This window comes from Talpa occidentalis, unplaced genomic scaffold, assembly GCF_014898055.3.
Source record: "Talpa occidentalis isolate TD23 unplaced genomic scaffold, MPIMG_talOcc4v2.1, whole genome shotgun sequence".
Lineage (NCBI taxonomy): Eukaryota > Metazoa > Chordata > Mammalia > Eulipotyphla > Talpidae > Talpa > Talpa occidentalis.
Genome location: NW_026555331.1, coordinates 31300320 through 31322829, shown reverse-complemented (window position 1 = coordinate 31322829; position 22510 = coordinate 31300320). Strand labels below are relative to the sequence as shown.

The following is a 22510-nucleotide window of genomic DNA, read 5'->3' as shown; positions in this document are numbered from 1 at the left end:
AGCTTCTGACATTTCTCTGAAGAACATAGATGTTAAAGCTTAATTATTTTAAAAATATAAAAATTATTCACAATATTCTTTACATTATGCTGAATGCTATTGTATATGCTATGAGCGCGTGTGTGCGCACGTGCGCGCACACACACACACACACACACACACAAGCAGAACCTCTGAACTCAAAATATATGCTTCAATATATTATTAATGCATTTGGACTGTTAATTAAGACTAGCTTCTGTTCTCCACTGCCTCCACCCCTTTCACCTCCCAATGACCTCTAAGGAAACCTACTATAAAATAGGAGAACATTAGGGGAGAGGATTATTAGCAGTATACTTCAAGTGAGGCCAACTTTGAGGTCCACATTCATATCCAATTCTTCCCATTTTTGTTTACCTTTGTGTTTATTCCATGAAACATTCTTATTATAAAATGAAAGTACATAGTACAATTACTAAATATTATAAATTTAAAGAAGACATTACAAGTTAAATTTGCATATATTATCTCTCTAATCCTGGAAATTGTTCCCCAGAAACACAGTGTCATCCTGATTGTTGTGTAGGGCAGCCGTCTCCAGCTAGCCATTCCATTCAAAGAGGAAAATTGTATGCCTTTGCTCCCTAGTGGCATAATGAGCTTTTTATTGTTGCTGACATTAAGATCACTAAAATCAACAGTGAGGTAAACACTTCTTGGGACCATCTGGCAAGGATTTTAATCCAAAATACTCTGTAAACTCTGACTCCATTCGAGTATGCTGGACCTACTACCCAGTTACCATCAACTGCATTTTTATTTCAATTTTGAGCAGTAAGTGGAACAACAGCATAGCAGACCTGTAGACCCAATCCCTTAACTTTTCTCTCTTAAAATATTTTCAGTTTCATGAGAAAGTCCAGGAAATTTAACATTCTTGAAGGAAGGTTATAGTGCCTTATGAAGTCACCAGTAGAAGTAAACAGGGCTCTGTTTTGATCGTTAAGTATCTAATGGAGAGAGTATTTGGAATTTATTTTCTTTTGGGAAATACATTTACTCTATAATGTATTAAATCAGAGGCAGAAGTTTGGGATTGAGTTTTCCCTTTTTTGTGTATTTCAAAGTTACTTTATAAAAATGGTTTGCAGTATGACCTAGTTAAGACTTTTAAAGTCTTTCACAAGAAATGGCAAAGACAGGATTGTGATAGGGTACATTATCCCATCCCAGGGCTGATTTCTGGCGTTTTCTACAAGTCTGCTTGAAAGAGAGTGACTGGGGATTATTTCAGCTGTGAAGCACCCAGAGGAATGACTGCTGGTGCTGCTAATGGTCTCTCTGTCCCTCTTCTGGCAATAAATTTTAGTTATTGAAATATAGCTTAGGAGAAAAATGTACTGAAGATTCCTTAAGCTTTTTACAAGACACTCAAAGGCTTTTCACAAGCCAGTGCTCTGCAAATGTGAATTCTTGATGTCTAAACATAAAGGTCCTTTACTGAACTAATTTTAATACAGAATGCTTGGAGAAAGGGAATGCAGCTGGGCCATTAAAGCATGGGATTTTGCCATTTTTTAAGTAATGGGAAATACTGATTAAGTATGTTCTAAAGATTTCAGCATACATAATGTGATTGTCTTTAATCATAACCTATTACCACAAGTCTGTGTAAAAAACACATTCAACTTTATTAAAGACAATGGCATACCTATTGTGGCACTTTTTAATTGTTTCCATTCTAAACAGGATATTGAAGAGTTTATTATCTAAAGGTCAGAATAATGCCCAAGACATGGCCAAGCCCAATGAGTGTCAGATGCATGGAATGTTGAATGACTTCATAGTTATGAAATTATTTCATTTCTCATGATAATTCCTGACTTGCCAAGTTAGTGAATTTTAAGAACTCTGAGAGCAGATTTTAAGATAAATGTGAAATAATCCATACTTTTGGAGTCAGGGACTTCCCTTCAGGCATTAGTTCATATTTGACTTGCTTGACTTACACTTGGGGATAAAATGAGTTAGGACAAGGTCTTAGATACCACTTAGATTTCTTTCCCTGAGTGGGAAAGAAAACCAACTTGCACAACTTTGGCTGGCTCATGTTTCTCGTTATAGAGGCACTAAGAAGCAGCGGTTGCCATGAAATACTTTATTTAACCTTTACAAAAATGTTTTCTTAGTATGGCAAAGCTGTTTAGTTAAATGAAAATAAATAACTGTAAAAATTTTGGATTTCTTTTATATCCATCTGTGACTTTTTTTGCTAATTAAAAATAAGGGATAACTATTATAATTGTCTAAATTGCCATGATGACTAAAAATAAACAAAAGATTACATAAAACTACTTGATCTTTTCTTAGGACACGTGTTTGCATGTCTTCTATTTTACATTAGACTAAATTTTGCTTAATAATGAACATTACATTTTGCATTTGAGAACCATTTAAAAGAAAGTTTATTTAAACCTTTGTTAGATTTCTCTATTATTTATATTTAGTCAATGTTGATTTTCAAACAAATGAAAACTGACAACTGACTCACATATTCAGAATATTTATCCAAATCAGAGTTACTATCAAACAGTATCTTGGGTTTTTTTTTTTAATCTTATTTGGCTTCTATTCCTCAGATCACCTAAATTATTCTTTATCATTTCCATCCAACATACTCTTATCTCTCCCACTGACAAGTTGAGTCCAACCGAGAGCGTGATGACCACTGACTGTCATTTTTATTTATTTATTTAAAAGGAAAATGGGGATTATTTCTTATTTCCCAGACAGATCATCCTTTTCTGTGCACACACATATCAAGTTTCTCTGCATTTTCACTTTTTAACCCTGGTATCAAGGGTAAACAGTCTGACTGTCAAGAATTCTGGACGTAAGGTAGCTATTAGTAACACAGCTCTTGTTTTTTCAGTCACGTATCATTTAACTATAGGGAAACCCACACCCTCAGAAACATGAAAACAATAGATATGTGTAATGTTGAAATGACCTCTTTAAAACAAGCCTATATATAATTTCAAACTTTTTTTCTATATATGTTTATATCTGATTTTATGATTGATATGCTCCAAATACATTGTAAAATTTTATTTTTTTGCTATCTGAGAGAATTTGAGCATTAAATCTTTTTAAAAATATTTTGTGAAGTAATTTTACCCTAATTTAGATAATTTGTATTTAGATAATTTTTACCAAAGATTGCCTATTAAGGGTCCCATAGTTTTGTAGATAATATATAATTCAAAGTGCACTACTATTCACCCAATTCTTATTTTCTCTTTTGACTTATTTTTCTCTTAAGTATGTAAATTTCAGCCAGAGATTAAATAGACTAATGCCTGTACAGTAAAAAACCATTAATAAATTCATGTAGATTGTAGAGTTCTACTTATTTATGAAAAATAAATTAATTATAAAACTTCTGTGATTTGATTATAGAGATGTTGAAATACTAAGCTTTAATGTTTGCTAGAAATGTGTCATATTTGACATGTAAATACACATGGAAATTCAAGTGATTTATCAAAAATTACACAATAAAATGGCGCAATCTGCTGTTTTAAAGCTCTTAAGACTATAGATATAAGATCTGAATAGCATTATTTCAAATAGTCAAACAACTAAATGCTTGTTAGTTAATTTTAATATCTTTGCTGCTTCAGTCCCTGGTGTTGTTTGATAATTGATGCTCTGGGTGGAAATGGCAGTTATTGATCTAAGAAGAGTTCATTGCCTCTTCGAGAATCTGCACACATAACTCTTGGCTGCTCAAAAGCAAAATCTAACCTCCTACAAAGTTAATTTTTGTTCCAGTATACCTCTTTTCTTCCTGGGATCAAAATTCAATGGTTCCATTTGGGTTATGATCAAAGCTATTAGAGGAATGTAAACTGATGAGTTCATAATGTAAAGTTGATTTTCCAAATTTCATTGACAGGAAGTTGTTTGTACAAATGGTTTGAAACCATAGCTTGCAACTTTTATGACTTCTCTTTGTAATACAATCAATGTGTTTTGTAGATATTAATTTTGTGCAGAAAGAACCACTCCAAGTTAGGTCATTGCCTGCTTTTGTTCTCCAGAAGTTACAGTCTTGTATATCTTTTACTCTGTTTCCACTTGTCTTTTTTATGTCATTTCTTTGGGTAATATGTAAAGTGTGTTCTCTGGTCAGACTTTTCCTCAAGCAGAATGCTTCTGGTGTCCTACAACAATTTTTCCTCCCTCATAGTTTTATAGTATAATTTCTCTTGTTGAATATCTATTTCTCCTACTACATGTGAAAATTTTCAGTGCATGTAATGTGTCTCATTCATCTCTATAGCCACCATGTGTAGTACAGTCAAAACATTTAATCACTGTTGATCCGAAAAATATTTGCTAAATGAAAAAAAAAAAATATTGCCCTAGGGAAAAATGCAAATAATTACACTAAACAATTTCAAGAATCATGTGAATAGTACAGTAAGCCAGACCCTGAGCAAGGAACTGTGGAGCCTTCAGATAAGAGCTGAGGGTCATGTCACCCTGTTCACAAAGTGTGAATTCAGTGCAAATTTAAAAGCCATGACACTGGCTAGGACATGTGGGGAGACTTAGTGCAGGAGGCTAAATTTGAAATTTTAAAGTAGGAATGTATAATTTCTTTTTACTGGAAATGCAGTATGCTTTTGAATGCTTTCTATTAGACACTTTTTGTTTCAATACCATTAATTTTTATCTGATTGCAAAATGATACATTTATTATAAAACTTGGAGATTATATGAAAACACATACAAAATGAAATTTAAAACATCTAACTCTACAACTCTAAGTAGGACTAGCATTCTGGTATATTTCTAACCATTTTCTCCCTAAGGAGTAGGGAAGGAGACTTTATTTTTCATCTTACAAAATTGGGTTGTATAGTGTATATACCTTTTTGTAGTGCTTTTTTTTTTTTTCAATTAGTCTATTGGTAACTAATATTAACTTTTTCTTCATGATGTGATTTCCTTTTTTTTGTTCCCCTCCAGTGGTCTGTGAGGATTCTACAGTGTAAGTATGGCTAGGAGTGGAGGCTTCTGAGGAAGCACACCTCAGTTCAAATCATGCCTTTTCCTCCGCAGCACTGTGGTCTTCGACAAGGCACCAGTCGTTCTGTTCATTTTGTTTTTTCATCTTTAAAATGAAGCAAAAGCATCTACCTTACAAGACATTTTTAAGGAAAAAATAAGAAAATATGTAAACTGCATTAAGCCCAGTGCATGGCACATAATGTGTGTCTAATAAATGATAGCTATTCTACAATATTTTCTTTGACCGATTTCCTATTATTGCCAGTTTTTCAGTATTAAAACAATGCTGGAATAAACAAATATAAACAAACAAAATCTTTGCACATATCTATGATTATTGCCTCAGGATGAATTCCTCTGATGATTCAGTGAGTATCTGAAAGTGACGTCTTTGATAGAAAGATTACCCACAGCTACAATTTTCGTTCTAACCAACATTTTGTGCACTTGCCAGGTTTCCCTCTTTTGTCGGAGGTTGTTTCATGATGATTGTGTGTTATTTGTGGCCTTCATTGAATTCAGCCTTGAGGGAAACCTACAAGCACTCATATTTTGTGGAAGAATAAGCTACCCAACACTTGTGTGATGACAGTAAAGCCTCTATTATATCACCTCCTGAACGATTAACTTGGAAAGCTTTCTTTCTCTTTCTTCTTTTTCTTCCAGAATGCACTGTATCGGAGTCCAAGTTATTTACCAGAAAATACTTCAAGTAGACTTGTTTCTACTTTATCATTCTTTTAAGTGTGAAAATGTGTTCTGTAAGTGCAAAATGATAACATAGCCTCCTGAGAATTCCTATACCATGTCACTGTGACAACAAGTATTAGCTATTCTCTAGAAATTTCTCTACTTGATTTTTAACATTATTTCAGATGCTCAGAATATCCTGAAATTAAGCCATAATGAGCAGCATATTTCATTTTATTTTCATGTTAGTTTATTGGTGTGAAATGTACTATCAGTTCCACAAATGCATTCCAAATAAAATAGTTTAACTGATCTGTTCAGTTTGATCTGTAGCTTTCCAGATATTATTATTTTAGGCAGACAAAAATATTGGATATTGTAACTTAATTTTCACTCATGATGCACACCTAGCATATCGTTTAGGGTCTGCTTTATGCTTCAATGTCAGTATTGCAGTGTCTGAATTGTGGATCTGAGGACTGCATTGATTTGTAGTTTAATTTCAATATCCACATAAAGCAAAATCTGTGCCACTCAAAATAGGAATCATTTCTAATATTTTGATTTGATACTCATAATATTATCTACAAGTATCAACACTAATTTTTTAATATCTACTTTAGGTTATTTTTCAAAAATATTTAGTCAGTAAATGATTATTAAATATCTCTGCACTAGGTTCTTGGAATAGAACAAGTTTAGAAGTTTAAAAAGTGAATATGGTGCCTAAGCTTTAATAGATATTAATATAGTATATATAAATATATAAATGTATTTTATATATTAATATACATATTTTCATATATTCAGTTTATTTCACTTGGATCACATTTTAGCTTTAGAAAATTCCTAAGATTTTATAAGGAATACAGAAGTATGGGAAAATTTTCGAAGTTACCTAGATTTTCAAATTAATTTTAATATTACATATCAGTATCAATATTTAGTACATTATTATAGACTATAAAAAATGCAAGTGGATCTGAAGGCAGATTTTTAAGTTTATGATTATGTAGATAAAAATAATCTTGATAACAGTTTTAAAATGAGTAGTGAAATAAACAGACAAGTGTCTGGTACCGTCTTCATTTATGTTTAACATACAATTTAAAATTTTTTCTTAACCATCCCTTTTCTCTTTCTTTTTGTGTGACCTGTTTTCCTAAATATCACCTTGTTTTTCTTTTCTCCATCTATTGATTCAGGAGTTCTCCCTTTGGACATGACTGTGGGTGGTCCTCAGAGCTGATCCCCAGCCCCCTGATCAGTAATTCAGTTTTAAGTTTTATTTTGTATTAAAAAAAAAAAAAGTGAAAAGCTGTATAGTCTCCTATTTGAGGTCTTTGGTGGAAAATCTGGGCATTTAATCTGGCTGCCATTGCAGCCATGGGATGTGGGGGAGGGGGTCTGCTGGAAAAAAAAGAAACGTAGCCTATTGGGACTGAGTATGGCCACTACAGCCTGCCTTATTTTCAGTTCCTGTAGAAAAGTTCAAATGAGAATGATTCCTACTTGACTTCCCCCCCCTTCCCCCCGTTGGAAAGTATTAGACATTTTAGTTGAGTAGGCCAAAGAGAATGAAAAGCCTGAACAGAAAAGATGGTAGAGGAAGTGAGTCAGTAAGGGAAACTTAATAGATAGGAAAGGAAATTTCTAAATTGATAAGAGAACATGAAAAATACCTTGGGCTCCAGGCAGAAGGAATATAGTTGTTTCACTAATCCCATTGCTCTCCCCAGGGTTTTTGGCCCACGTTGCCTTTCATCCTGACTGTTGCAGCTGTCCTCATCCTGCCTCCACACTCCACGCTTATCATCCTTTCAGCACATTGCTCACCTGTGCAGAAGGCTTCCTGGGCTACCCACTCATTCCTGGATAAAGTAGTAATTCCTTAGCAATCTAGATCTACCTGTCTGATCTTATCCCTTATTCCTATTCACTTTGCCCTACGCATATTTTCTAACTTGCACATTTCTGATTGTCCCTTTGGCCTGGAAATGAATGATCATCCTTGCCAGTTGAAATCCTACACAGATTCTGATTCCCATTGCTTCATGAAGGTTTCCTAATCACTACAGCCTAGAAGAGACCCTCCCTTCTCTAGATCTCCTACCTCTCCTCATGCCTCCTCATAGTTATTTTTGCATGTCTTACTGTCCCTGTGGTTGCTTAAGCTCCTTGCACGGACAAAGAACACAGCTCTTCCTCCATAGTGCCTAGTATATTGCCTTCCTTTGTAGTACCTATGTACTAAAAATTTATTGACTGAATGATAGAAACCTCATGAGGATTGCATAATCTTAACACAATTTTCTCATTGTTATGCCTACTTTTATAATTCCTCAGTACAGAAATAAAAATAGATATGTAAGTATTGTCATTAAATGAAGATTTTTCATAGCGGTAAAATTTAATTAGCGGGTCCAACAAGAAACAACTTCCCACCCTCACTTGATGTCCATGGTTAGCTGAACATGGCTATCTAACACCCAAATTAATTACATCTCCAGGCAGAAGACTAAAGTATTGCTGGGTGTCCTGAAATTCTTTTTTGTAGATTTACCTTAAGCAATGTAAATCCTTCTCTAATAAATTATGTGTGCACACATACATATATATATATAAATTTATATAAATTTGCCAGTGAAGTTTAGATGATTTTAAACAGTAGACCAAGTATTCAATTACAAATATTCAATCAATGATGCATGGGCAAAGATGTGTTATGTTATTCTCCCATTTAACTTTTCTGTGTGAACTAAATCCAAATGTATCCAAATTTTCATATTTCAAAGAAAATATCTACACCAACTTTCTTAGAGCCAATAGCTCCTGAGTAAAACCTCACAGCATATTTCTTGGTGATTCAATCATTAAAAGCTGTGTGCACAGAGTGAGCAGCTACCTAAAACTGACCTCATATGCAAATGTGAACCCTCAAATTACATTGTGTACATTAAAACTTCTTTAGAACCTGTGGAATTTTTAGGAAAAATATAACTGAGCTTGACCTTAAGTACCTTGCCTCATTATTTTTTTGTCATTTCCAGCTACTAGTCTCTCCAAAGAAAACAACTTTCTTGTTTCCTTTAGTTTTGTGTGTGCCCTGAGCTTTAGTCCCAATTGCTGCTATAAAAAACTGAAGTGGTTCCAAACACCACTATTGTTTTTCCTTTTTTTCTGTAACTAATATTTAAACATCAAAGATACTCCAGTACTTTTATGTTGTAGAGTGTATAGAAGATCAAATTTTTCTTAAAGGTATTTGCTGTCCAGGACTTTCTTAAAGCTTTTAGTCTTCCTATTTAGTATTCATCTGAATAGTAGCCTTTGATTTCATAGGATCACTGGTGATTGTGGGGCCGTGTTTAAATCAGGATCACTGAAGTGAGACCATGTTTAAATCAGGAAAATGAGTTAGAAGATTTTCCTTTAATACTTTGAGATATTAAAAGCCTCCCTTAGTTATCCAGCAAAAATCATACTGTGATGACCAGTGACCTTGGGAATTTTTCAGTTATTCTAATGATTTCTAATGCTAAAGCTAAAAAATAATCTTTCCATCAAAAGACTTCTTGTTATTATTCCCATGTAAATCTGTAAGGTATTTCTTTTTAAGGTCTATTATAATAGCTGTTACAGAATGTTTCCAAAGTTATATTTATTCTGTTAGTTGGGGAAATTTTTCATGCAATTAGCCGTAGGTTAGCTATTTTTAAAAATTATAAATGATTTGAAGGAAAAATATTGTTTGTGTATCATAGAATTGTTTTTTCTAAAGTGTCAATTTTGTTTCCTTATACTTACCAATCAGAGAGAGCATTTTCATTTACACGTGTTGCATAAAAAGACAATAATTGTTGTTTTGGATTGCCTGTTCAGTTAAAGTGATTATTTAATTGCAGTTAGTAGACAGGAGTGCAAATTGGAAATATTTGATGATCATTAATGAAACCCAAATATTAGAAAAAGAGAAAACACTGTATGAACAAATATGAATGTGAAGAGGAAGACCCAACTGGTAAAAGTTACAATAAATACATACTGACAAAAAAAAAATAGAAAAACCAAAGACATTTTCTCATACATTCAAAATGTTGAAAGTGTTTCTAATTTGACATATGTGATCTCATAATGGGAATATAGTAAATGAACTGCATCCTGAAATTGCTGTTTTGTTCTTTACCAGAAGAAAAAATAAAGATGGCAATTTAGGGTCAAACATAATGCCACAAACCAAAGTTAGATTTAATTACTGTCTAGCCATAAGAAGGAATAAACTATCAGCCAAGACCAGGGTTCTTTGATCTTACATTTCAACCTTCTTGTCCTCCAGATGAATGAAATGGTCTTTTCTCAAATGTTCAACAGGCCTTTTACCACTTGATAGGACAACTATTTTTAAGAAGGTTTAAAATGTGATCTGGAAAACCACATTGACTCTATGTGGCATATTTGCTATTCTTAGCCTGGTTGAATAAGCTGGAAGTGGATGAATAATGCAGGTTAGAAAGAAAACAGATGCTAAATATTACAAATAGGAAGGTTTTCCAGCAATGAGACTTTCATTTTAGGACTAGATTTTTGTTGGCACTTTTGGCATCATGACGATACTGTTTTTCTCTCCAGCTGTTGCACATCTGTATTGAAGGCTGGGGCAATTGGCGCTGGTCAGAGCCTTTCAGTGTGGACCATGCTGGGACTTTTATTAGAACTATTCAGTACAAGGGCCGAACTGCTTCACTCATCATCAAGGTTCAGCAACTCAATGGAGTGCAAAAACAGGTAAGTTTGTGCTCATGACCAAGATAGCTCTTTTTTTTTTTTTTTTGATGTATTCAATGGAAGGAAAACCCAAAGAAGTGAAAAGAATTTTTTTAGATCACAGTGGTATACCTAGTTGTGCCTACTACAGCCGTGTATATGAACACTTAATAAGCACTTATTGATGCTCCTGATGATGATGATGGCTTTAGACCCCCTGTCCCAAGTCTTTTACAAGAGCTACTAACGAGCAGTAAAATTTACTGATTTTAGTTTCACCTCTTCTTCCTGTCATCACCTACCTTCTGGTGGAGGTGCTAATGAGCTGTGAAATGGCCAAAAAGCCTTTATTTAGAAGGAAAAGAAGCAATGAGTGGTGAGGACACTGGATCATCCAGCAATGGATAACTAGGAATTGGTTCTCATTCATGTATGAATTATCTGAGAAAGTATTGGGATGCTGTCCCATGGCAGAGTGGGCCTGGGTCTCCAGCAAGCGTTTCTTTTCCTAGGAGTTAATATTAACTGCAGTAAAATTTCACTGCAGTCCAGCTTTTGGCATATAAAACCTCAGCTCTCAGCACATATTTTTACGTATTTTATAAAACTTCCTTTTGGCTGTTTTTGAAGTTCTAAGACTGCAAAGGGGGAAAAAAGTATCTGACACTTTCTTTGTGTTCTTAAGATGTGAAAATGTGGTTTTTAAAAGATGTTTTTCAAGCGTGGAGCATATGACAAGAGTAAAAAGAAAAAAAGGAAGTATTAAAATCTGAAAACTGGCTTCACTGCACACATCATAACTGGATTTGTCATAAGAGTTTTAACATATACATCTGCATCTGGGTTGTAACAGTCTATCCAGAGCTTATGTGAACTGAGGACATGACGGAAACAGCACAGAATCTCTGGAAAAGGAAATGGGGAGCTTTCTGTATCAAGCAGCAGAGGCTACTCTGTTTCTATAAGCCAAGGGGCAAGCAGGAAGCCATTGCTGGGGTGAACATAGGACCCATACCATATGCACCCTTGGTAAGCACCTAATCAGGGAAATGAACTTCATGCTCTCATGATTTTAAGCAGAAGTGAAACAAGAGCCTTAATGGACTCTTCCATGCTTGCATGGAAGAGCATGGAAGAGTCTTCCATGGAAAAGTCTTCCCAATTAACTGACCCTTCCTCCAAGTATTTGTTGATTGCCCACAGTGAGTCAAATGAAAGGCACTGTGTGTGCCACGATCTTGGCTCTTAAATTACAAATTTTAATAAACTTAGCAATGTGTAGTTAATCTGAGTTAATAGAGTTAATCTGAAGGACATTTAGAAGTTTCACTAAGAAATATGACTTGAACTGACCTTTGGAAAACATGTAGAATTTAGACTGCGTAGACTATAGCCTCTGCCTTCCTCACAGTTAGTATGAGGATGAAATGAGTTTGTAAGTGTAAAGTGTTTACAACCTTGCCTGGCCCACTGTCGTAACCCAATAAATTTTAGTTACAATTAAGTAGTGAAATATTCCTGTTAGCACACAACTGAGGGGTACCCAAGGACCCCAAATAGTTAAGGGTTTCATGCTTTAAAAGGGATTTGGTCTTCTGTGCACACAAAGATAAAGGGAGCAGACTCTTAAGTATGATAAATTTGTGACAGAATTGGTGTGCATAGAGAAGGAAAGAAGAAAGGATTTCAAGTAATAGTTTCCCAGTAAAACTCTCAATATTACCCATCCCCTCATGGACAAATGCTAAGCTAAATAGACTCAGCCCAAGCAGAGCTGCTGAGGTCAAAAACTTACCCTTATGTCTGAGGTAACTTCTAGCAGCGAACCACAAGAAAGGGGTTAGGCAGGTCCCAAAGAGTTGGGACAAAAGGAGAGACTCTACATTCAAAATATGCCACATAATCTGCCATGAAGTTGGGATAATAGCTGCCATTGTCACTGCCAAGGACCAGAAACAGCCTTCCCATGTGTCTCTCACCCACATTTTTCTCCTTCTAGTAGTACCAAGATACAAGTTGAAACCAGAAAAGCAAGAGAGTCCAAGCATACATGTGTTCAAATATAAGCCAACCATGGCCACTTAACACCACTCATAGTTCCCTATGCCCCTCCCCCCCACTCAGGAAGCCCAGTTCATGGCATGCTGGGAGTTGTAATCTTCAGTTCCTGAGATCTTTTCTATGTGGAGATGGGTATTGAGTCTGTAAAAACATCAGGGGGTAGATTGTTTCTCTAACATTCCCACACATGAGTAACACTAGTTATGCATTTTTATGTCAATGCAATAGTGTCTCATTTTTGCATTGATATTATGTATTTTCAAAAAAAAGATACTGAAATTCAGGGCTAAATTAAAATATATAATGTTCCTGAGTAGATATTACTCATTTGGGAAAAAAAGTTGGTCATTTTTTTAAAAGTCTCACAAAATGTCACCTATCCTTTTTTTCTAATTGTAGATTTCCCAGCCATGGTATTTAATGTCTATATGATTTAGGCAAATTTTTTCACCTTTCTATGCTTTTTATTCCATTTGTATTAAAAAAGGCCCCCAAAATGGTACCCTATATTCACTATTGTTTTTTTGTTAACTATTACAAGATACAGAAGTCTAATGAAAATAAAGATTACCTATAATTCTGTCACCCAAGATAAGTTACTGTAATAATTTTGTTGTTTTTTTAACACAGATACTTTTATTATATATGGATAAAATATATTTTGCAAATAGTTTTTCACCTTGGTTTTTTTCTGCTTAGCATTATTAGTGCTTATCTTCTTGTGATCTAAAATTACTGAAATTATCCTTTTAATGGCTGCATAATAATTTACCATCCAATATATTTAAACACAGATATTCCCTTGTTGGATTTTTGGATAATGTCCAATTTGTTAATAAATACTTAAATATCTTTGTATATAATGTATATCCTTAAAATAATTTGGCATAAAATTTAATTACCAAGTAAAGATACACTTTGTTCTATAACTGAAACTCATTGTTTTGTCTCACCAAATACCTGTTAGGCAGATACTATTTTAAATATATATACATTTGTCTTAAAACTTCAGCTGATTTTTTGAGTTTATCAAACCACTAGCATTTTTAAATTATTTATATGTGTTTCACATCACCGTTCATTTTTGTACAATGTTTGCTTTCTCCTCTCAGGTGTAGTCCCCATAAAATTCCTACTACCAATTTACCCGTGCGCCATCACCATAGTCCCTTGTGCTCTTCCCTCCCCTGTTGTGATTCCCCTCCCCTGCAGAATGTCTCTGATTTATAGTTTTGCCTGTTAATTTTGGATCTTTATTTATTGTTATTATTTTTCCCTGATCCTATATTTATCATTAGCATAAAAAAATAATGAAAAATGGTTCAAATCAGACTGAAAAAAAATATTTCCAAACCGTAGATGTTTAAGGAATGCTTTTAATCTTCCTCTCCATTAATGTCAAATACACAGATTTTAAGGTATCTAGTTGCAAATTACATTTTAGGATTTTTTTTCATGTTAATGTTAATCCTTTTCTGTAAAGATGGCCTCACACTTTTCTTTGCTACTACCCTATTTATAAATACTCCTTTTTAAAAAAAAAAAAAAAAAAAAAAAGAATCCAGCCAAACATGTGAGGACTAGTTGGAGAGCAACAGTGGAAGCAAAAGCAGTTCTCACATTGCATTTACCTCTTTTAAAACAAGTGTCTTCTCCCACAGGAACTGGAAAAATCCATTTTACATTCCCACTGTCATAGAAGGCACATACTTACGTAATTTATATTTTGAGTTTTAGCATTTCTTGTATTCAGATGATTTGAGCTCTGTATTTAGGTTGATTTTAAAATAGCAGAGCAATAGAAAGTGGAACATTAAGTCATTTAACTTATAAAGAAGCAATGGAAAATGTTTCTGCTGAATCCAGTAGTATTGACAGGTTCAACTGACCACCATACCAACTTCAAAACAAGGGCTACATATTAGTCAGTGTTTTTAGGCAGTGTTTTTCTGCCTTTCACCTCACGCGTGTGCTCTCTGTCTCTCTCTCTCTCTCTCTCTCTCTCTCTCTCTCTCTCTCTCACTCACACACACACACACACACACACACACACACACACACACACGCGCCAAAATGTACAGTTTATTTTTCAATTGGATTTCATTTCTTTGTTGCCAGGGTGGATTAACTAACATTCAGATTAGTTCTAGTTAAAGCACATCAGAGACACAGGATTTCCTCAATTAGCTTGGTTAGCAAGGAAGAGACGAACCAAGTTTCCAGAAGAGTTTTTGTGAATTTCTGCCTCCTTCACATCTTGGCTTCTTTCTTTCTACTCCACCTGGGCCTGGAAATTTACAATAAACTACAGCTGCCTAATTACCAAGCCCCATTTAGTTAGGTGAGTATGTGCAGCTCCCCGATGTACCTTAACCACACAAATATGTCCCTGGATAATGGAGAATTGGCTAAAACTTGTTTGAACAATGATGTTTGATTACTTGTACCCTACATTTCTTATACCCCTTTCTTGTACTCAATTGAATGAAGACTGACCACATAAAAAATTTCTCAGGAACTTTGTACATTATATAATTACTCGTGTAAACATATGTGCTTTCATGTTTCCTGTTCCTCATTAAGGAAGGCATTATCACTCTCAACTTAAATGTACATCTGTATGTATGTGTGTATGTATGTGTCTATATAAGTCTATATATTTGTATCTTTATACATATACTTTTAATCATGGTTAAGATATCATTTTCCAGTGCATCTGGTGCTCTGGAGTTATTCTTTAATATCACTATTCTTGGCACTGATCTAATAAGAGTTCTGAAACCTGCTAAGTAAAATCATATGTGGAAATCTTCAATACACATCTTTGTGGCTTTGGGGAAAGAGGGGAATTAGTGTGAAACTTGGAGATATGTATTAAAGAGAAACCCTACATTTAAAAAAATTAAGTAGCTGTCTTCAACTGATAGATTAATCTTGAAATTTTAACCCTAATTTTCAAAATAAAGGCATTGTAAGTGTTGCCACTTTGAAGAAAAGCAGACATGGCTCTCACTGAACCGTGCATGGGAACAGCCATAAAGAGTCCCATGACAAGGAGTAGCCATTTTGAATTTTCCTTCATCTGGGTAGCTTTCCCTCCCTGGCCACCTTTATGGGTTTTCTTTTTATCAAATTTGAAAGCCTATTTAACAAGATTTTTAGTTGAAAATGAAACTATAAAAACCTACTGAGAGAATCTTTGTCTTTAAGTAAAGTGAGTCCCAGATGGCTGCAGGGTTCCTGTGGTTTCCGTGAGAGACAGCAAAATACTCTCAAAATCTCAGGGGGCCTAAATGTTCTGAAGCAAGAGCAGTGTGCATACATTGTCATTTTTTGTTATTGTGTTTTCTACAATAAGCTTTTATTAATTGATGAGGAAAAAAAGTTTATAAAAATCTTAAGACTCAGCTTAAATGTACCTTCCCTTGGAAGAATTCTCTAAACATTCCAATTTATTCTCAAAATCAAATAATCTAACAAATCTCGATATCAAAACTGGGAGCGGGGACTTGGATAATAAAGTACTTAGTTTTCTTCATTCCAATCCCACCCGCCCGCCCCCACCACCCAACCCACTTCTATGAAGACTGCCCTAGGGCCTAGGATGAAGAATCCGATCCAATAAGGATGCTTGTAGATCAAAAAGGATTTGGCTTCTTGGTATTCAAATGGCTATAGAAATTTTATATATCCTCTTATAACTAATTTTCCATGTCAGAAAAGGAGTGCTTTCTCTTCTCAAGTAGTTATATCTTTCCTATGGCCCTTTTAGCAACCTTCCTTTTCATACTACTGGCTAAATCAGAGTTCCATTTTCACCCCTACAGTAATCAAGAGAATGGAATTACCAGGATTAGCTTGTACCAATTATGATACAGCCTGTGAGGGCCAAGAGAGTGTCGATCTTCCCTGACTACTCTACTGCATTTTGATTCCTAAACCACACCACGGTTTTTAGAAGCCAGGGTAAAGGAAGGACTAGCTATTTGGAAAGGAACCAGTTGTTTCTGCCACATTTACATTGTGATGGGCAGTCTTTATCTCTTTTCATAGTTTCTAAGGTTTTTTTTCTCTTTTTATTGAGGTAACATTAGTTGACAACACTATGGATTTCAGGTATACAGTTTTTCATCTCAGCGACTGCATATATTCTAAAGTTTCCTTAATTTGCAGCTTTTAATTATATGAAATAGGGAGTATCAGGATGATCATCAACACAGACTCAGAACCAGACAGTCTGGTTAACACTGGGCAAGTTCTACCTCTCTCTGCCTTTGTTTTCTCCTTAAGATTGGAAGTCACAGTAGTCCCTGTTTTATAAGGTTGCTGTGAGAATAAGTGTTGACTTGTAAAATTTCTTTGTGTTAGAGTCCTCCAAAGAAACAGAACCAATAAGGTGCATATGTGTGTGTGCACATATTTGTACATATGTTTGTATATAAAGCAGAGGGATAGATTTACTTTAAATTGGCTCATGTGATTATGGTGGCTGAAAAGTCCCAACTGCTGTCTGCAAGTTGGGGACTCAGAAAAACTTCTATGTGATTCTAGGTTGAAAGTTAGCAGGCTGGAGACCCAAGAAGAACTTCTTTTCTAGAGTCTGAGAAAGACCAAAGACCCAACTCAAGCAATCAGATGGAAAGAGTTCCCTAGAACTCGGACTTTTTTTTTTTTTAATATAATTCTTACATCATTTGTCGTTTTTACACAATGTATGCATTTTCATTTTGGTTATATTCCCTGTACAATTGCACCCCCCCCTTATTTTGACCCTAGTCCTTCCTCTCCCTGCCACTCACCCCCGTAATGTGTCTCTGGTTTATAGTTGCTTGTTGATTTTGATTTTTAGTTTGTATTAATTAGTCTTTTTCCTGGTCCCTTATTTAGGTTTTCTAGATTCCTGCTATGAGTGAGACCATCTGGTATTTTTCTTTCTCTTTCTGACTTATTTCGCTGAGCATGATCCCTTCTAGCTCCATCAGTGTTGCTGCAAACTGCATGTGTTTATCTTTTTTGATTGCTGAGTAATATTTCATGGTGTTTCTGTACCACATCTTCTTGATCCACTCATTTATTTTGGGGCATTTGGGTTGTTTCCATAGCTTAGCTATTGTAAATAGTGCTGCTATAAACATAGGGGTGCAGGTGCCCTTTGGAATTAATGTTTTTGTATTATTTGGGTAAATACCTAGGAGTGGAATTGCTGGATCATATGGAAGCTCTATCTTTAGTAGGTCAAGAAATCTCCACACAGCTCTCCATGGTGGTTGGACCAGTTTGCACTCCCACCAGCAATGCAGGAGAGGAACTCAGACTCTTTATTGGGATCTTCAATGGAATACCCACATTAGGGATTAGCTTTAATCAGTCTATCAATTCAAATATTAAACTTATCCAAAAACACAGACACATCCAGAATATTATTTGGCTAAATATTTGTGCACCCAGTGGCCATTCAAGTTGACACACAAAATTAACCATTGCATGCTTAGATCTATAATTAATTTGATGATGTTGCTGCTTTATAAACTGGAAAAACATTACAAATATGGAAATCCAATATGTGAGAGTTCTATTTTCCCTACTCATGGTAAATATTCATATACAGAAGGATTTGCTTTCTATAATTATTTACTGCATAAGAATACATTTTCCATTATCTTTTCAATTTTAACCAATTTAAGAAATATTTTTTGCATACCTACTATAAATTCTGTTCTTTGCTGAATAATCCATGAATTCAGTGGAAAAATTTCACTGTTTTATAAAGACACATGCGTCTACAAAATGGGAAAACCTGGGTAAAATAAAACGTAATTAAGCATCTGAGTTAAAAGCTGTTTGTATGTTCAGTGCACACAGATCTCTTATTGGGTAAGAATGCAATAAAACTTTGAAAATCAGCTCAAGGAACTGATTAATCACAGTTGCCCCTCACCTGCCACAACTGAAGTCTTTTCAATACCATCCTTTTTCAACTGCCACATTATTTGACGCTGTTGACCACCGTGTCCTGGTCTGTTTGTTCTCTAGTGACTTCAGCAATACTGCTTTCTCCTAACTCTCCAGCACACTCCTTTACCCCTACTTCTCTGGCCCCTTCTCTAGTTTCTTCTTGTCTGCCCTTAAAATATTAGTCAGTTGTTGGATTTGAGCCTCCACCCACTTTTCCAGGTAAGCTGTTTTCTGTCTAGGCACTTTTGCAAAGCTTTTATTTCACAAGCTTTTGTCTCCAGCCCCAACTTCACTCTGAAGCACCAGTATTTTAAGCTGGGCATGAGCCCTGCCTGCATTATCTGTCCTTTGAATGCTGCACATGCAACATGACCAAAGCAAAATCCCTTTTCTCTTTCCAAGTCTCTTTGTGCTTTCTAAATAAGCAAATGACTTCATTTTCTTTCTGTTAAAATAAACATAGTTTACTCTGTCTGAATGATTACATATTTCCAATTCATGAAATCTGAATTGATGAAGCCCTATTTATTTATTGTCTCTTAGATTATCATCTGTGGAAGACAAATCATCTGTAGTTACTTGTCTCAAAGCATAGAACTAAAAGTTGTTCAGCATTACATTGGTCAAGATGGACAAGCTGTGGTTCGAGAACATTTTGACTGCCTCACAGCCAAACAAAAACTGCCTTCATATATACTAGAAAACAGTGAACTGACAGAGCTGTGCGTGAAGGCCAAAGGAGATGAAGATTGGTCAAGAGACGTGTGCCTAGAATCCAAGGCCCCTGAGTATAGCATTGTCATTCAGGTATGAGAATTAGCATGATGTAGAATATAGCAGCTTTAGATTTAAAATATTCTCAATATGCTCTTTATTCAGTATAGCACTTAATTTATTAAAAGCGATACATACAAATGAGAGATTTGAAATCACATAAAAGGGTTTTAAATATTACTTCTCAAACTGTTTCCTCCTCATCCCACAATAACACTTTTGTATCAATTCCAGTCATGTTTATAGCCAAGATGCTACCCCTCCCAGATGGTGGTGAGTTTATCTTGGAAAAGATTCTTATGCACGAGGGCTTAGGGGGCAAGGGATAAGGAGTGTTCTCCTTAATTGAGATCTTTGTGATGGACTGTTACTTTTTTATCTCTTTCTCAATCTCTACCATCATCACTTTCATACCCGTAAAGGACAAATCCTCTTTTTCATTCTCCCATTCAGTCTTGTATCAGTCTCTCTTCTCATACAAACCCCTGCACCTTTATGAAAAGAACTGGCTCATTGCCTCACTGCACATTCAAATTCACATAATAAAATCTGCTTTTCTTAGTTATTTTTAATGGCCTTTTTTCTATAACTTGACCCTTTCTTTATACTCAAAACTGATATTATGTCTGTGTGTTATTTTGATTAATTAGTAAACTTTGGTATTTAATGGGACCTTTCCCTACCTCATGCAGGTGCCATCTTCAAACAGTTCCATTATTTATGTCTGGTGCACAGTTTTGACTTTAGAACCCAACTCTCAAGTGCAGCAACGAATGGTGAGTGCTTTCCAATTCAAAAATATGGTATATGACTCTGACCTTTCCTGTTTTGAAATAAATTAAGGTCAGCGTGACCCAGGGAAGAGATTTATTACAAGTTTGTTTCAGCATCAAACAGCTGGAATACTGCAACAAAGCAAATATGAAAGTTGTTCTGTCCTTTTATTTTTATAGATTGTGTTCAGCCCTCTTTTTATCATGAGGAGTCATCTTCCAGACCCCATTATCATACATTTGGAGAAAAGGAGTCTAGGATTGAGTGAAGCACAATTTATTCCAGGAAAAGGGCAGGAAAAACCACTGCAAAACATAGAACCTGACCTTGTACATCACCTAACATTTCAAGCAAGGTACTGGAAAAGTCCTTCCATTTTCCTGAGAGAAACTGAGTGGAGAAGTAATGTTGTACTATTGAGGGGGAGAGGGAGGACAGAGTTTTTAATATGATTTATCATGAGAATGTTATTTTCAAATTGATCCTGCCTGGTGTTCTCTGATTCTGTTCTATAGTTTAAGATAAAATACAGCCTTTCTCATAACAAGAGGGGTCATCAGAAAATTTAATTGACATATAATTTCTCTGGTGGAAGAGGAGGTGAATAGAGATCTCATCCAAAGAAATGGGTGGGGGGAGGGGGGGAAGGAAAGAAGGAAGGGACCCAGATCACTTAAATATCACCTAAAAACTGTCATCTGTCTCTAAGTCACCAAAAATGGATTCAACTTCTCGCATACAAAAAAAAAAAATGTTGGTCTATAAAACATTTGTAGTTGGGTGTTTTTCAGTAAATGATAGACCACTTCAGAAATCTGATATTTATCCTTTTTTCTTTCCATTTCCTAGAGAAGAAGATGACCCTTCAGATTGTGCTGTTCCCATCTCAACAGCCCTTATTAAGCAAATAGCCACTAAAACACACCCTGAAAGCACAGTTAATCAGATCCTTGATGAATTCTATGGGCCAGAAAAGTCCCTTCAACCCACGTGGCCCTATAATAAAAAGGATTCTGACAGGTAATGTTTTCCAGCAATCTTCTTTTACAGATGTTTTTTCAATATTAAGAAATAAATGACCATTCACAAAAAAAGCTACATACCATAAAAGGTGTTTTAAAAAAGAAGATATTTGCATATACCTGGCAGATTCGGACCTTTTATCATCTATTAGAGGCATTTTGTAAACTTTTTTACTCATAATCTCTAATTGTCTGAGAAGTTGCTTTCTCCTGGATGCATGTTCAGCATTGGCTGAGTCTGGTGTGAAGTGGTATCCTCCAGGAGCATTATGTGTCTGGAATCCTTAAACATTTTATGAATACTGAACTCATCATATTTCATTGAATCTCTTGGATGTGGTATTTGAAACAGGAATGAACAGCTGAGTCAGTGGGATAGCCCAATGCAAGTGAAGCTGTCAGTCTGGAAGCCATATGTTAGAACCTTGTTGATAGAACTTCTACCCTGGGCCCTGCTTATCAATCAATCCAAGTGGGACCTGTGGCTGTTTGAAGGAGAGAAGATTGTTCTACAGGTCCCTGCTGGCAAAATTATTATCCCTCCTAATTTTCAGGTACTGTGCCTTTTTTTTAACAAGTATGAATTCTTTTCTTTCAGCAGCTAGCCTATACTCTGAGATTGCATTTATGTTCTTAACAGAATGAATCAGTTGTGGAAAACTGTCCTTGTAGATGCATATGTAAGGGGTATGGAATGTTCTTTGATATTTAAAGACATTTCACATGTCTTTTTTTCCCCATCAGCAGTCTTCAGTCTTGAGTTATCATTAAACTTGATAACTTGTACTAGTTATAATCTCATTTCCATTGTGTATAACATATACAATGCATTAGGGTTGACGAGCATTTGGGTTAGCTACTCAGGATATATTAAGGATAGAGCCATATTCTGGGCTAACTATTCCCTAAGTGTTTTTGTGATTATTACAGAAATTCTCTGAGAATATGCAAGATGCGTTAGAATTGAGAATTTCTGAACAACCATTTTTGTCAGAGTGCTTGTTCTTTTAGGTAGACCTGGATCTCCATAATCGTGGGTGTTTACCTAGTTGATAATGACAACTCAGACTTTGCTGACACAGAGGAAAAAACCCAATTACTAAACAAAATTTCAAAGGAAGATTTTGTATTTCATCACAAGAGAACATTCTTGATAGGACTAACCCCTTCAAGAGGGCAGATAGGTCTCTAAGAAAATGGCGTGCAAGAAATTCCTAAATAAAATGCCTTATTATAGGGAACAATTTTGGTGTCCCTTTTTTTGAACTCCAGTTCATAAACATCTTTATTCAATTACATTTTTCTTTTTTTAATAATCAGATAACGTTACCTTATGGATTAGAATGTTGACCTACATGAACATAATGTTGCATATTACTCTTTTGTCAAATGAAATGAAACCTTCACTT

The 22510-nt window shown here is 35.1% G+C and overlaps 1 protein-coding gene across 3 annotated transcripts in view; it reads left to right on the top strand.

Annotated features, from left to right (window-relative positions):
* VPS13B (vacuolar protein sorting 13 homolog B) overlaps positions 1-22510 on the top strand; it is a 622702-nt gene that overhangs the window by 552485 nt on the left and 47707 nt on the right. For all 3 annotated transcript variants that reach the window (XM_054692064.1, XM_054692063.1, XM_054692065.1), the window contains 6 exons: positions 10381-10536; positions 19075-19338; positions 19998-20081; positions 20259-20434; positions 20929-21099; positions 21454-21655. In XM_054692064.1, coding sequence (XP_054548039.1) covers positions 10381-10536; positions 19075-19338; positions 19998-20081; positions 20259-20434; positions 20929-21099; positions 21454-21655 — 1053 coding nt within the window. The remainder of the gene's footprint in view (positions 1-10380; positions 10537-19074; positions 19339-19997; positions 20082-20258; positions 20435-20928; positions 21100-21453; positions 21656-22510) is intronic.